At 41.1% G+C, this 17,941-nt stretch overlaps 1 protein-coding gene across 1 annotated transcript in view; it reads left to right on the top strand.

Annotated features, from left to right (window-relative positions):
* whrna (whirlin a) overlaps positions 1-7,108 on the top strand; it is a gene marked incomplete at both ends in the record, with an annotated part of 211,719 nt that extends 204,611 nt beyond the window's left edge. The window contains one exon of the mRNA XM_080419964.1: positions 6,926-7,108. Within this exon, the coding sequence (XP_080276090.1) occupies positions 6,926-7,108 (183 nt within the window). The remainder of the gene's footprint in view (positions 1-6,925) is intronic.
* Between the last annotated feature and the right edge of the window lie 10,833 nt (positions 7,109-17,941).

The raw sequence follows: 17,941 nt of genomic DNA, 5'->3' as shown, positions 1-17,941 counted from the left end.
TTTCCCGTAGCGAACATTTTTACCTCATGTTACAACTTCTGGGGGGGTCCCTGGAACAACATATTTTGAGATGGGGGTCCGCGGCCAAAATGTATGCAATTTTTGGGGTCCTTGACATGAAAAAGTTTGAGAACCAATGATTATAGCAACATATTTTCTTTTCTTCTAAAAACTAGGATTTAGAAGACATTTGTAGAATCTCCAGAAGCAAAGATTTGAGTTAAAAACGCTTTAAAAAATATATATATTCAAAGATTTGCCCAAAAAATCACGGTTTTTCAAAAATAGCAGATCTACAAGCTCATTATGAGCTTGTAGATCTGCTATTTTTCAATAGCTCAAATAAATCTTAAAATGAACAAGGCAGGTGCGTCTTGTGAGACTGACGGCCTCGCCGTCGAATAAGCCGCCAGGCAAGTGAGTGCCCAAGACAAGCAGCCGATGGAATGGAACTAACGTTGTATACTTTTAAGTTCATATTGTTCCTATCAGTTCACAATGATAACTCAAGATTTTTAAAAGAACACATTCTGTACCATGACTTTTCTTTTTTTTTTTGCATTCAGTTTTTAATATTAACGTTATATTAGCAATAAAATCGTAGTGTTTTGTCAATTATTTGGCCCACAGGTTTGAGAATCGCTGAATCAAGCATAAGCTCAGACTTATGCTCTTATCATCCACCCACCCAAGCCTCTGGTGTTCTATCACCTATCACTGCCATGTCCTCATACTGATGCTCAGTGGTGAAAAGTAACAAAGTACATTTACTCAAGTACTGTACTTAAGTACAATTTTGAGGTACTTTTACTTTACTGGAGTATTTCCAATTTTCAATACTTTTACTTCTACTCCACTACATCTCAGAGGCAAATATTGTACTTTTACTCCACTACAATAATTAGAAAGCCTTAGTTACTAGTTACTTATAAATTAGGACATTATAAAACATACATTAACCACTTAAGCCCTATTTTATACATACCGGTAGAAAATAGACGATCTACAAGCTCACAACGCGTCGCATCGCGACGCGTTGTGAGCTTGTAGATCTGCTATTTTCAAACATTTTAGTACTTTTACTTTTGGTACTTTAAGTACATTTTGATACCAATACTTTTGTACTTTTACTCAAGTAAATGTTTTATTCCGGACTTTTACTTGTAACAGAGTACTTCTAACATTGCAGTATTGATACTTTTACTTAAGTAAAACATTTGAGTACTTTTTCCACCACTCCACTGGCTCAGGGTAATTGTTGTGGGCTTGGTAAATAAGACATGTGATAATGCAGGGCTTGTCCAGCAGCCATGCTGCCCCTGTTAACCCATTCAATCCGGGAACGCATCTACATGTCTTCTACTGTAAATCCTAACAGGTTTCTGAAAAAAACTATGTTGCTATATATACACTGCTCAAAAAAATAAAGGGAACACTTTGATCCCTTAATTCTTTTGAGTTTTTTCATGAACTGTGTACATACTGCTAACGAAAAAACTCAAAAGAATTAAGGGATCAAAGTGTTCCCTTTATTTTTTTGAGCAGTATATATATCAGTGATGCTCAAACTTTTTCATGTCAAGGACCACCCAAAATTATATGTATTTGGCCGCGGACCCCCATCTCAAAATATTTAGTTCCAGGGACCCCCAGAGACAAAGATTTGAGTTACAAATGTTCGCTTAAAAAAATATACATTCAAAGATTTGCACACATTTTCACAATTTTTCAAAAAGTAGCAGATCTACAAGCTCATAGTGCTACGAGCTTGTAGATCTGCAATTTTTGAATAGCCCAAAGTATAAAATAATGGTTAGCTAAAATGTCACAGATGCGTTCCCGGTCTTAATAGCTTAACCCTCCTTGTCGCAAGTAATGAGGTCAGGCCTGAGAGATGCAGATGGCCGGTTAGAAGTAGGGAGCGGATATCGTCTGCTTGATCGTCTCTGTTGACTTACGTATGACTAATCGTAGCACACAATACAATCATAGTAAGTATGGCACACAGTAACGGTCTGTTCATTTAACCACATGGACTCTAGTGTTCCTATTCCGGGGCCACCAAACATTCTGTGGAAACAGTCGATCTGCAAGGCGTCACAATGTGTCGCAACGAACGTCGTGTGAGTTAGATCAGTTAGATCTGCAATTTTCGCAAAGACATTTAGTGTAAAGGAAAAGCGAGAGGGGGGCCTAGTATAGACCCATGGGGGACTCTGGTGAACTAGGTCTATGTACAGTAGTAGGGGTTCGCTCATAATTATGAGTCACGTCCCATTATTCCGACCTCCCAATAGTCTGACAAACGTTAGGTAGTGCGAGGTTAGGGTTAGTTATAAATCGGACCAATGGGACGTCGGAATAATGGGCTGTCGGATTAGTCACCCCATGGAGACTTGAATTCATGGATATTGTTTTGTTTTTGTCGCATTCCTAAGCCAATAATTTGATGACCAGCGGACCGGTCGGCAGCGGTTCTGGTAGGAGATACAAAGGAGACTCTTTGTGTCTCCTACCGGAACCGCTGCCGGTCATCAAATTATTGGCTTAGGAATGCGTCAAAAAACAATATATATCAATATATATCAATATCAATATATATCCATGAATTCAAGTCTCCATGGGGTGACTCATCGATAGAAAAAAAGCCATTTTGGGGGTGAACTATCGCTTTAAGTGGTTAACTTTGAAAGTGTAAAGAGGGACTGTCAGAGTCCAATTAATACTGAAGATTTTGCTGTGTACTTGTTGAAAACATCTCTGAAATGTGCAGTGGTACAAGTAAGTCAGTTACTGTGAGTTTTAGTAGCAACCTTTTATCACAGTGAGGTACGGTGACAGCAGCTCAAAGTACTGTAGCTGTCTGGGAATCGGAAGGTTCTAAGTGTCCTCGAGCAAAATACTGAACCCCTGACTGCTCCCCATGAGCAGGTTGGTGCCTTGCATGTCTGTCTGTGTGAGAATGTCTGTGTGAATAGGTGACTGTGATGCATACGTCGTAAAGCACTGTGAGTGGTCGGAAGACTAGAAAAGCATTGTGGTAAATGCAAGAGAGTGTAACCAAACATAACATGGTGCCACTTCTCCATTGAACTCAATGGACGTGGGCCGCCGTGTTAAATTCTGTCGCCCTATTACTTTGAATGGTGTGCACGTTCTATATACACATTTAGTGTCAGTTTAAAAAATATATATGTTTGAGTAAATTGTATAACAGCATAACAGCTGTCAAGATCAACTTGCTTGACAATTGGTTGAATTTGATTCTGTGGTAAATGGAGGCAGGGGTGGACTGGCCATAAATATTTTTGCTCCCGTTTTAGGATTATTACGGTCATTTCAGGGTCGTGTGGCCCAATTATTAGTTACGTTAATGTTTGGGCTGGGATGCTTTCCAGCAGGGGCCTCAGTGCGGCTGCAGAGTTCATGTGCAGGGCTGGGCTGAAACAACCGGGAATTCCCGTCCGATGGCTCTATGGCTATCATGGCCAATGACGGAAAGACGAAAATATTTTTTTTTTTTGAATTTTTCTGAATTTTTTAGTATTTTTTTGGGGGGGTTTATCTCAAAGGAACTAGGAGATAACGCTATCCAAACAATTGCTGCTCCATTCACTTCAATGTTAAAAAACAAACAGAGGAAAAATGCACCTTTTTCCTGGCAATGGGACAACACATTCTGAAATAAGTCTGGCAGTGAAAGAGTTCATTTCATTTTTTCCCCTCCAGTTATTCTGTAACATAATACTAACACTAATGCGGAGGTGGTATTCCCAAACTGGAACGGGACATAACAGACATTGAGAATTTTTCGTCATAATGGACCCAAAACATATGTGGGGCGAGTGACATTCTGAATTGAAAAAGGGCTGAGGATGGATTGTTCGTTTTGGACGCGGTTGTGAGGACTCTTGTAGCATAATATATTGCATGCCAGCAGGCTCAGCCTCAAGTGGTGGATCTTGCAACAAAAGAAGAACAGCTTTCCTCGGGGACATGGCCTTTGGCGTGGATGAATGGAACTGACTGAGTTTCTACACGGGCTTGTGTATAGGAGTAGTATTAGTGACAATGAGACCAGAGCGGAGAGAGGCCTCAGGTGCAATTTTACAATACAGGTGCCAGCGCTAGCTGTCATTTTTCGTTACAGTTGCCGTGTGGATTCTGCCATCCACTTGAGTATGAATGATTTTTAAAAACGATATGTTTATAGTTATATTTATCGTTCTCGGTGTGGACGGTCCATAAAACTCCTCGGGCAACGGAGACCAGTGGCACTTTTGTGTGCGTGGATTTTAAGAGGCTGTCCACATGGCAAATGGATAGGCTGAGGATTTATTTCCACACTTGCTGATACGTGGGAAATAAAGTTTTTCTTTTACCAGGAAGGTCAATGATGGATCGTGTGTGTGTGTGTGTGTGTGTGTGTGTGTGTGTGTGTGTGTGTGTGTGTGTGTGTGTGTGTGTGTGTGTGTGTGTGTGTGTGTGTGTGTGTGTGTGTGTGTGTGTGTGTGTGTGTGTGTGTGTGTGTGTGTGTGTGTGTGTGTGTGTGTGGTCATTTTGATTTCCCTATGCTCAGGGGTGCAATGCTCTGCTACGGCGTGCAGGAACCTATTTGACCAGGAGCACACGCAGGCACACGCATAGATTTAAAACGACTTTAAATTCACACCTCAACAAAGTTTACAAAGGCTCCCGACTCACACCAGGTGAATTAACATAGGCATGAGCCTAGATGCATATCAATTGTCCATTGTGTGACCTGTAGTGTAGGTGTTAAACGATGTGCAAGTCACGTCATTAAAATACAGTGCAAGCACATCCCAAATGAGCATAGCAACACTGCCTATGCCGTTGACATTGCCACCTGTGTTGCTCATTGGGCTTGATGTTAACATTTTATGTTTAGCACAGGTGAGGTATAACAGAGCCTTTTCACCCATGCTAATCTACTGTAGGAGTAGCATGACAGAAGATATCAATCATACCAGAGGATATCAAACGACTTGTGGTGGTGGAGGAGTGGAGGAGAAGGCTGTTACGAACGAGGTCAGGGGTATCTCGGATGAGCCAATGTAGTCAACAACAGACATTTAGAGAGTTCTGGGCGTCTGCCAACTTTTCTGAAAGGCACTGGGTGTTGCCAACAGGGTTGCCTCAGTGGAGAGTCCAATCTGCCATCAACCTGGCTGCCTCAAAACTGGCACCCAGCTGTGTGTGAAGGACCCATGACATCTGCTGTTAATTCTGAGGAGAAAGTCAGTGGATGTTCTGTTCAGGCCAGCATTGGACAACAAGAGCTGCAGTGCAATAGGCTCTAAGCACAGAAACCATATTGGAAAGAAATGGGGGTTAAGCGAGAGGTGGAGCTATAGCGTCATCGGTTAAAGAAAGACGCGTCTTTAGGTGTACACACGGAGACGCAAGGGTGGCGTCTTCAGAGTTATTCACTCTGGGACCCGGTTTAAAAAATGAGCGGATTCGCTCACCCAGAACGCCAACTCCGCGTGGACAAAACGTCTAAACGATTAAAAACTTTTGCGGATACACCTAAAAACATCTCCGTGTGGACGTGGCCTGAGTTCTGTTAGGGGGTGTTGTGTCATCCACCTGGTGGATTCTGGCTGATTAGTGGGCAGTCTTTATATTCTAACAGTGTAGCTGTAGCAGATCAAGGCCTTCACTTTTACATGCTGCCAGTCGAGGGACGTTGCTTCAGCTTTTGTTCTACAACTTGCTGCCAACCAGTTAAACAAATGAAATACACCAGTTCGCTGATTGGAGGTTGCGTCAATTTGCTTATGATATGTGGGAATAGGTGGAGGCACTACCCATGTGTAAGGGAATGATCAGATCATTGCGGAGGGTGATGTCAGCGGAACCTGACAGAATCTTTGATGTGAAACATTCACAATGAATGTAGTTTTAACAGTTTTAACAAGGTGCCACCCGTTTCATCCCATCTCATCGCAAGATGAAATCCCAAACTTTTTCTAAGAGAAGGTGGTACAAAGTTAACTGCAGGTGGAATGACTTAATTGACCATTTTCACACGGCAGCCATTTTGCTCGTGTCATACTGTGGGATGTGGGGGGGTGGGTACGATGACACAAGAGCAAATTGACCGCCACTTAAATATGACCGTTGAAGGTGAGGAAGATGCGCTGCCTTCATCAACTGTGGCAGAGCCTGTTTAATGTCTGCAGGAGGCTCTCACAGCTGAGACTAATCCAGCAGTGCAGTATGGTCTTTCACAATTTATCTATATATATTTTTCACCTGTAATTAAATTCTCAAAAATGTGACACCAGGGTTTAAGTGGTTAAAGAACACAATCAGCGCTCTTTGCTCAGTGGGTGGGTTGGATGGCAGTTAGAAAGACAGCATAATAACATGGTTGGAGGACTAAACCCAGCTACAAACCTTTCACAGAGAATCTTATTGATGCTGACCTACAATGGAGTGTATACAGAGGGATTGGACAACAGACATGTGGCATGCCTTGATTCTAAAAAGGGAGAGCTTGAGCAGGATCAGAGGGGTTTGCTGACAAGTTTCCAGGGCTGGTGTACAGGGCTAAACTGACAGCTTAGAAGAGGAGGAAGAATCTAAACGCTATGTTCCGTTAAAGAAGAGCAGATACTGCTTGCACTGGTCGTGGGAAATCACTGGGTATGATCTCTTTATAAGCTAAGACATTGATATATGTCTTTGCTGATATGGGATGAGGTTTATCTGAGTTATAGATATCAATGGAGCTTAATTTAAGTTTTCTTTCCCCTCTGGTCGTTGGCATATATAGAATTCATCTTGCAGTTTGATTGTGGAGATTATTGTTAATTATCTTCTAATGGAAAGAAATATATTATATATAAAATATTCAAAATAAAATATTTCCCCCTTTTTTTCTCTCTGTCTCTCTCAGAGGGGCGGTTCAGCTCATAACTGCGGCCAGCTGAAGGTGGGTCAGGTGATCCTGGAGGTGAACGGGGTTTCCCTGAGAGGCCGAGAGCACAGGGACGCGGCCCGCATCATCGCAGAGGCCTTTAAGACCAAAGAGAGGGACCACGTGGACTTCCTGGTGACAGAGTTCAACGTGGCACTATAAAGCCTAATTTCTGCTCCGTCGCACGACAGTGTCACGTGCCGAAAATAGCAGACCTACAAGCACAAGCGACGCGTTGTGCTTGTAGGTCTGCTATTTTCAGCTCGCGACACCGTCGTGCAGCGTAGTATTAATCGGGCTCAGCTCACAGACGAGGAGGGAGGAGGATCATAATGGCAATACCAAGACTGTCTGAAGTCAAAGGGGGAAAAGAATCACAGAAGACTGCATCGCAGATCCACTCAAGAACTATATTTTTGGTATAAATAGCCGAACCGCAACCATCTATCTACTACAAAGAAAGAAACAAAAAAACTTGACATTCTAACAGGGAGCAGTTGAAACTTTGGTGAAAAGAATGGCACAACCATATTAGATAGGAGTCAAAGATGTAAACCTAATGGAGCGCATACCCATATGTTGGGCCACAATCCAGATACTCACAATGTCACTCAGAGGGTGCAAGGTGTTGCTTCCAATGTGGACTTTTACCATTAAAGACTATTTTTCTTCACTACCCCGTTTTGAGCCCTTAAAGGCCAATGTACACCAGATGCTTTACGATGCTGAACGGCTCCGGTACGGAAGCCATGCATGCGCCGCATCCTCATACTGTACAAGCGCATTAGACACAAGCGGATCCGGCAAAAACAGACCAGCGGCATATTTGTTTGCCGGATCGGCTTGTCTCTGGTGCCGCCGCGTTCGTTCACTCTAGCAGCGACAAAAAAGCCAAACCTTCCCCCCATTGCAAGCAGGAATTGCAATGGGGAGAGAAAGGGAGTGGAAACGGTGAAACTAAAACATTGACTAATGTTTCACTGCGTCATTGGAGCGCTGAAATAAGTAGCTCGGGCGTCAGTTTGTATATCATCTCTTGTCGGGTGGAAACCTTGTATGTCCAAAACAGTTACTATTCAGGATTCAAATATAGCAAAAGTAGCAGATCGACAAGCTCAAGGATATGGAGATGAGAGGTTTCTGCCCGACAGCAACGATATATATATGAATACGGCTTGTAGCCTTGTCACTGGTAGCGTGAACACAGCGTAATGTACTTGAATGGGATGCGTAGAGCTTCCGTACGGGGGCCACATACATCATATGCATCTGGTGTACACTACACATTGGCCATTTCTGCACTGTAAGGAACAAACAAAATGTATCCAAGGCAACCCTAAACCCAAGTTATTTTTCTCTCACTGCTCCTACTTTTGGACCTGATGTGGACGGAACAACTGGAAAACCATTGGAAGCCCCATCCCTGTGGACGGTTTCTATCTAAAGTCTGGGTTGTACTTGCAAGTGTCACGCACCGGAAAGAGCCGATCTACAAGCTCGCAACGTGTCACGCCGCACAGCGCGCGTGTTTAAATTGTGTGTATAAACATTATGGTCCTGTTGGGGGAAAAACTGCACATCTGTACAAACTCAACACAGCAGAGGACAATGTGGCTTGTGAAATTAACTTTCCAATAACACACCTTGTTTTTGTGTGTATGTACAATTGAACGAATGTAGATACAAATATATATATATACATATATATATATATATACTGCATACCTAAAGATGCTTAGATATTATATATGGATTATGAAACCCGATATGTTACATCCCAAACATATGATATATTTTAAAGACATTGATACACATTGACATAGACATTTGTTACGGGGTACATCAAACTTGCTATTGATGCTATTGTTATCACTTCACTTAATGCTTGTTAAATATGATTTACTGTCAAGAGCAGAAAGAGCCAAATCACAAACATTTAAATAGTGAAAGTCATGGACGCTAACAAAAAACAAACTTAAATCCTTAGGTCTGCCTCACTGGTCACTGATCTAAAAACGTGGCTGGCATTGGTATTTACTAGTATGTACCCTGCTAGCTTTTGCTATTGTTCCTGCTTCCCCATGTACATTCCTACTGTTCATATGAGATAAAAAATACTGTAAATGTTCAGTTTTTTCCTGTGCTGAATCTCTGGTGCGGATCAATAGATTTCTAATTTAATTTCCCCCGTGTTAATTTTCTGTTGTCCGGAGAGGGCTTGCCATAGCCATGCATCATGCAGCAATTAACCTGAAGAGGTAGCAAGGAGACTTTTAGAGGACATAACTGCCAAAGATACAACAAATACTCACAGTGGTGAGTCTTCTTATGCGCGAGCACACACACACACACACACACACACACACACACACACACACACACACACACACACACACACACACACACACACACACACACACACACACAGACACACACACACACTCCTGCTGCCACACACGCATCATGTGCACATATTTATGCACAGACATGTGCATTTTATCAGTTAACACCAATTAAGAGATAAGCCAATCAGGTAAAGGGTAGGATGAAAAAGGGAGACCGTGAGAGAGATAAAGAAAGCTGAGACAAAATGAGAGATGAAGACTGAGATAAATAGGGAGAGAGAGCAACCAAAGATGTCAAAAAAGGATTCAAATAGAAAAATAGCAAAAGTAGCAGATCGACAAGCTCAAATAATACGAGGTAATTGGGGTTATTATTAATATGTCCGTTTGTGTGTATGCACTCGTTCGCTTCAATGTGTCTGTTTATGTATGTGCATGTGTGTGTGCGTGTCTGCCTGCCTGCCTGTGTCTTCCCGTGAAGAGCTAGAAAGAAGGAGACTGCAAAGTGTCTTTTAAATAAAGACAAATGGACATGTTGCAGACATAGGATGTGCGTGACAGACAGTCAGAGAATGATGAACAGACACTCTGGGTTATATGAGGAATGCCAGGAACTCAACCAAGTGATTGCACGCCATCAAACACAATCTCCAATAAGACCTAGAGCAGTGAGCGCCTCACTCACATATAAAAATACATTTCATTTGTACAAGTCACATATCTGCTCTGAGAGGAATACCGTGGATCTACAAAATGGTAACTTATCTAAAGTAATTGCTCAGCAATTTAACTCCATGCCCCAAGAGGGTGTAGTTTACAGTGATTTTTTTGGTTTTAGATAATATTTTGGGGCTTTTCTGCCTTCATTTCGATAGTATAGTGGAGAGTGATAGGGAGTGACGCACAGCAAAGGCCGTCGGGCTCAGGAATCGAACCCGCGACTCGCTGTTAGGCTGCATTTTAGCCTATATCGGGGTATGCGCCTTAACCACTAGGCTATTGGCGCCCCAGTTTATACTGATTTTAATACAGCAGAACCGTTCCCCTTGGCTGTTCTAAAATCATTGTAAACTACGGCCTGGCATGGTTTATTGCTTACCAATTGATGAACATCATACACATGTCCCAATTAAAACAGCTTTAATAACAATTTCACAACAAGAATACTTTCTACAAGTCCCCAAATGTCAGCACAAACAAGGACGTTGCAATGCAAATGCATGGAAGGTCCAAAATGGTCAATATTGTAAACATGCAGTAATTCTGATAGTTGCCTTTATAGAGCGTTTTACAACGGCTTCCTGCACGGCTCGGCCAATCAATCAAGGACTGGAATCCGTTTTATAAGTAACTACTAATTTGTTATAATGACACAGAATTGTCATATAATAGGTTGTGAGTATAAACCTGAAAAAAACATAAAGAATGAGTTATAATGGGTCTCATAAGGTTCGACACTGTATGTTTATAACATCACGTGTCACTGTGTATTACTGGCAGAGGTACAGTATCAGCAGGGTTGCATTTGTACTGTGTTAATTTTGACAGCAAATTTTGATTTAGTCTTAGTCTTTTGAATAACACACCATTTAGTTTTTGTCCTATTTTAGTCTTCCTAAATTGTTTAGTCTGTCTCTAGTCTTAGTCTTAGTCGACTAAATATCAAAACCTTAGTCTTTTAGTCTTAGTCTTAGTCAAAAACAATTACGCTCCAGCAAATTCTGATTTAGTCTTAGTCTTAGTCCTTTGAATAACACATTTATTTAGTTTTAATCCTATTTTAGTCTTCTGAAATTGTTTAGTCTTAGTCTAGTCTAAATATCAAAACCCTAGTCTTTTAGTCTTAGTCTTAGTCGACAAAATTAACACTGCATTTGTAAAAACAAAAGAGAGTTGTTAACCACTTAAGCCCTACAGGTTTATCGTTGCTGTAGAGGCAGAAACCTCTTATCTCCATATTCTCTTTTTGTGTTATTTCTTAAATGAATGCCCTACTTCATCATAGGGCTTTCACCAACTAGTCGACTAGTTGGAGGAAAAAAAAAGAAGCTTTTTTTTTTTTTTTTTTTTAATGCCATAGTAATGGCCCATCTTACTATTATTATTATCCTCCTGACTTTATTTTTTATCAAAAGTATGCCCAATAAAAGCCTATTATTGGGCAATGGGGATCCTTGGAGACGCTGCTGTGGTGCTGTGCTGCTGTGCCAGAAGCGCTTCCCTTAAAACGCCATAAAAATAAGGTCAAGAGGGTAATAATAATAGTAATATAGTAGTAGGATGGCATTAAAACAATGCCCCCCCCTAAAAAAAGAAAACAAAAAAAAATTGTAAATTTCGACTAGTCGACTAGTCGACTACTACTTGGTCAAATGAGTCGACTAGTAAAAATCATTAGTTGTGAATGCCCTTCATCATACTACAACTACAGCCTCACAAAAAAAGCATCAAAAGTAGCAGATGTACAAGCTTGAAACGCGGCGCGAAGCGACGCGTTTTGAGCTTGTCGATCTGCTACTTTTGAATTTGAATCCTGGAAAGTAACAGTTTTGGACATTATGCGGTTTCCACCCCACAGAGACGATATGACAAAAAAACGAAAATAGCCGATCTACAAGCTCACAATGCGTTCTGAGCTTGACAAAATGAAATGCACGTATTTAGAAGCAGGGACAACACACATCCCTACCGGCCATAAACATTAATGACAAGATAAGGGGATATCAATAGCAGAGGCATGGATCCCCCCCCCCTTACCCACAGCACATTTGGCTGAAGGAAACAACCAATGATTTTGCTTGTCATACACTCTATTCAAAAGACCACTTACTGTATATATTAAAGTGATGTACAAAATTAATAGTTAATTGTTTTTTTAATCAATACAATATCGACCCCATACAGTATCATTACTTTCAAAGTTTTATGGGCCTGAGGGTAATGAAACCTATTCAGCCCGAAAAGGACAATGCAACCTGTCAACAGAGATTAAAAACATACTGTATGCCATACGTCAAGTAATGAAGTTACAAGGGCTCACACGTTCTAGTGATAGAAGTGCCTAATAAGAATAATGTTAGTGTAATTGTCTCTCAAAAGTGTTTTACATGCAGTTATTTTCAGAATTCCACTTCACCAGGGAGTTACTCTGTTTTGAGATATGATTGGTCTACGTCTGAGGAGACGGTAGATGGATACTAGATATACTGTACGTACAGTACATTCGTAACTATGTACGTACGTACGTACGTACGTACGTACGTACGTACATACATAAATACATACAGTACAGTATATAAGTCGTAGCTTATTGGGTTATTGGGTAGAGAGACTGTCTGGTAAGCAGAAAGTCACCAGTTCACCTCCCTGCCCTGGTCATTGTGTCAAAGTGTCCCTGAGCTAGCCTGGGACCAGACGAATCTGACAGTGGAAAAAAAAATTGCCCTCTGCGATTTGGGTCTGGCACCGCTCCGTTGTGAATCCATTTCCTGCTCCGGAAGTCTGGGGTAACCAATCAGGGCCCGTGTAGAGCCTGTGTGTAAACTTGGTCACACAGCAGCCATGTGAAATAGCCTGTCACTCAACAAAGTTATTGCTTGGAGGCACAACACTGAAGAGCAAACACGTGTCCAGCTCCTCTTTGATGAAAAAAAAGGGAATGGCTCCGAGCCAGCGTCTGTCTGTCTGTCTGTCTGTCTGTCTGTCTGTCTGTCTCACTGTCTGTCTCACTGTCTGTCTATACGTCTCAGTTACAGATGTGAGGTTTTTGAGTGCATCCCTTAATTTGATTTGGAGAAATGCAATTCTATACTATACGCACGCTCAAAAGAACATGATAGACTACATGGAGTAACTGAGAAAGATGATGTCCTTATTCCTGACATTTAATATACTTCAGGCTGTGAGTAGTTATCTGTACGTGTTTGTATGTACGTGTACGTGTGTGTGTGTGTGTGTGTGTGTGTGTGTGTGTGTGTGTGTGTGTGTGTGTGTGTGTGCGCGTGTGTGTGTGTGTGTGTGTGTGTGTGTGTGTGTGTGTGTGTGTGTGTGTGTGTGTGTGTGTGTGTGTGTGTGTGTGTGTGTGTGTGTGTGTGTGTGTGTGTGTGTGTGCACGCGTGTGCACGCGTGTGCGCGCGTGCGTGTGTCATTGACAGTGCAAGGAAAAAGAGAGGGAAGACAGGCAGAAAAGGTGGAAGACAAGGACAGACAGAGAGAAAAGGGAGGGGGACAAGAGTGTATGTGATCTCTTTACAATTCTTCCATATTGTCACTTAAAGTGCAGAGGAGGAAGCAGAGATCAAACGCTACATTCACTCTACTGTATTAGTTAAAGCAGCTGGCACTGAGTCAGACAGTGACCAAATTATATGTGATTTACACTGTAAAATCCTGTGTTCATTTAACTCTGGATGTGTAAACATTGACATTTTTGGGTGGATTCTCAAAGAATTATATTGACATGTTGACTTTATACTGACTTGCAAAGTGGATTTGTGGTCACAAAGAACATCCTATAACAGTTACTTGTTGCCAGTTAGATCCCTACAATGGCCTATGTATCTACTGTCTATCCCCATTGAAGTGTACTTAAGCAAGGCACTGAACCACTATCTGCCTTTAGCTTACATACATAGCCTACTGTATTATGCACACGTCTCAGAGGGAGAAAAGATCCGATAATTGTGCTGAACTTTAACTTTGATTGAATAGCTCTCCAACATACAAATGGCATCTTATGAGAACAAACCTCTCTAATGATCAGAGAGTTTTGTTCTCATAAGATGGCATTGCAGTAATGGCATCTCGTTCAAACAAGAAATTTTGAAAGTGGGCTGTTTTAATGATTAGAGTCTAATCATTAAAACAGCCCACTTTCATGTTTCCACTCATCTGGAGACCAAATTATTTAAATCATCTCCCTCTAATCATCACCTTTAACCCTAAAATTATTACAGCTCTCCGGGAACGTTTCAGAAACTATTTATTCAAGTGGAATCATAAACGATACGAGCCTTACTGCAGGAACATGTCGATCGATGTGTTAGCCTCCGATTTGACCCAGTATTGGGGCCATCCAGGCGGGGGGATATGATGAAGGGAATCGGTGGCGTCCCGTGACAGCCCATTAATCACACGACAGGACAGAGAGGTTGGCCTTGACTGCATGTGGCATATAAGACATGGATCAAATTGACTCATTGCTGTTACATTGATGGCGCTTTGCTCGCAAAGCCCCCCATCTCACACACACACACACACACACACACACACACACACACACACACACACACACACACACACACACACACACACACACACACACACACACACACACACACACCCTATATCCATTCCCTGGCTATCTTCTCGAAGGTTTTGCAGACCCTGCTACCTGTTGGCACTCTATCGGTAATCGTTTATGTTTATTTATATTTCACTGACTGTGCCTCCCTCACCATTAGGCTGCACAGGAGGCTGATTTTGTCGATGTTCCTTTCGGCCCTGCTGTGACATTCTATTCCAGCCTCTTTTTTGACTTACTTCTTTTTGACTTATGCCGAAAATAGCTGATCTACAGCTCACATGTTGCATCACATTGAATATGCTGTTTTTGGAACGTGACTCATAGTACGGCGCAGTATATACCAGGCTTAAGTCACTCCCCCTTGTCTTTTGTTTGTTTTTTTGCGGGCTTGCTGCACATTTCAATGAGGAGTGTTGTAAAATGACTTGTTATTTATACAGAAAGGGTGTTTAATTTTCCAATAAAGATAACTGCACAAAAACAGGCAGTCTGTCATCATTTATTACAGAGCCTTTGTGCCCAGATAGGCAAGGGCTGCTGTGAAAGATTACAAACCAGAGGCATAATTTCTCAGACTGAAATACTGAATATACACTGTAAAATGTGTTTAGTGTTAAATTAACTGGGAGTGTGCAAATGGAACCAAATACCTGGACCCATAACACAGTAGAACACATAGAACAGTAGACATGCAGCCTACTCCTGTGAAAGACACTGCTGACAACAGCAACACACACACAGCAACACACACACACACACACACGCGCGCACGTGCACATACACACATGCACATGCACGCACGTTGTTCTCTATTTCTCTCTTAATTTGAATCAACAAGTTGACATGTTATGATTCTCTGACATTCCCAATATAAATATACTGCAGTATCAAGAAAGAAAGAAAGAAAGAAAGAAAGAAAGAAAGAAATCAGTCAAGATAATCAATCAAATCAAATTAACGATTATGTAAAGAAATCAGAGGTTGCAGTTTAGCTGAAAAGGCATACTCATTACAGTTCTGTAACTATGGCTTTTAAATGATATTGAATATTAAATATTATGGCTTGTTAGTTACATATTTCCACTGGATGCTCTTCAGGTTGTTGTAGGTAGGGTGCCACATTTTAGATTGAATGTTATTGACTCTCGGATGCATGAAATGGGAACTTTTGTATTAATACTAGGAAAAGAATCTCATATTGACTACCTCTTTGCATCTTCCACAGTGATAGGTATCTCTACTTCAACTTCAACTTTATTTGTCCCAGAAGGGCAATTGGTTTTGCAGCAGATAGTCACTATGCTGCAAAACCAATTGCCCTTCGGGGACAAATTAAGTTGAAGTGCAACTTTAGCCCAGTATACAAAACAGACAAACTCTTTGAAATAACATAGTGAGTACCCCAGACTCAGCGAGGACTGCAACAATGAACAAGCATAATCAACAGAATGACAATAGAACAATACAATGATGACCAACCTGTTATCCCCCCTACATAACACGAGACCAGCATAGCATTACAATAAATAAAAGTACAAAAATTACAAATACATAAACCATAAACTGAAATCTAATCAGCATAAACTTTATCCTACATAGGCCTACCTACTCATGATGGTCAAGGTACCTCCTTTTCCCTGCATTGAGGATGGTAATGAGGGGAATGGATGAATGAGAGTTTGTATCTGTTTGTCTTGAATGAAAGGAATCTTTAGCTTATGCCAGAGGGTAGGGATTGAACATCCTGATGAAGACGGTATGGGTTGAAACCCCTGATGAAGATGGTTGGGGTTGAAACCTGTGATGAAGAGGGTAGGGCTTGAACCCCCTGATGAAGAAGGTAGAGTTTGAGACCCCTGATGAAGAAGGTAGGGGTTGAGACCCCTGATGAAGAGGGTGGGTGCAGTCAGATGGGAGGTTATCTGCCCTCTATACAGAACAGTATGTCAGAACTACTCTATTGGACACCTTTGATTTTCCTGTTTGTATTCATTATTTTAGCCAGTTTGTTCTTGGATTTCACGTTTAACCACGTTCACAAATTTGAGGAATTTTTACTTTACTGGAGTATTTTCAATTTCCAGTACTTTTACTTCTACTCCACTACATTTCAGAGGCAAATGTTGTACTTTTACTACACTACAATTATTTGAAAACATTAGTTAAAAGTTACTTTGTAGATTTTGATTATTATTACAAAACACACATTAACCACTTCAGCCATATTTAAACTTTGGCAATTTGAAAATAGCCGATCTACGAGCTCACAACGCGTTGCATTGTGAGCTTGTAGATCTGCTATTTTCAAAAGCTTTTTATACATGACGAACATGTGAAATGGGACATACTGCATAATGACTACTTTTGCCTTTGGTACTTTAAGTATATTTTGATGCCAATACTTTTGTACTCTTTCTCAATTTTGAACACCTGACTTTTACTTGTAACAAGAGTATTTCTACATTGTGGTCTTTTACTTAGTAAAAGAAAAAGTGGTTAATGTTTTACCACTCCTCAAGGGTAGAGGGCTTACTCTGTCCTTCCTGAGGACCCTGTGACAGCCTGTTTATAGCCTCCTGACACAAGCTTTATTTGAGTCTGTACATTCAGTCTGTTCAGACAATACTCTGGATCGGCGCCAGTGTCCGGACAGATTGCCACTGTGTGTGAACTTTTTTATCTGGTGCCAAAATGCAATCTAGTTTAAGATGGGAGTTCACTTAGACAAAATGCTCATGGGGCACTTCTTCAGACGTCTGCAGGGCGCACCGGGTGGGAACAACCTGCTGGATCTCACGGTAAAAAAAAAACATATTGTTTTTTATATTTTCCTAAGTGCAGGGGATAAACTGGGTGCTAGACTGTAGTAAAAAGAAAACGTGCATGCCAAAATATAGCTATATCTCCAAAAAGATGAATAAGAGAACTTAGAAGATATTGTTCTCGGCAATGAATCCAATTTGCGGAGGAGGGAAGAACATTTAATAACGTCTGGTGGTTATTGTCAAAGAGAACACGTAATGATACGTTTTTAATTTTGAATTCATTTATTTTATTGAGGCAAATAACACACTATGTGGCCCACAATGGACTTAATCAAGGTGTTGTTGTTTTTAACTGAGGTCAACTCTCTCTCTCTCTCTCTCTCTCTCTCTCTCTCTCTCTCTCTCTCTCTCTCTCTCTCTCTCATTATAATACCTCTCTAGAAACTTCTCAAAGAAAATGGAATACAATAGAATATTCCATTTCTTTTACAGTAAAATAAATGTGTTTCGTTGCCCTGCTTAGTCAAACAGTGCCACCCAGCGTTAAATAATATACATACACACTACCACAGAAGGAGCA

The sequence above is a fragment of the Gymnoscopelus braueri genome, assembly GCF_963280865.1.
Source record: "Gymnoscopelus braueri genome assembly, chromosome: 22".
Taxonomy (NCBI): domain Eukaryota; kingdom Metazoa; phylum Chordata; class Actinopteri; order Myctophiformes; family Myctophidae; genus Gymnoscopelus; species Gymnoscopelus braueri.
The sequence above is the reverse complement of the archived record's forward strand: the minus strand, read 5'-3'. Positions and strand labels throughout refer to the sequence as shown.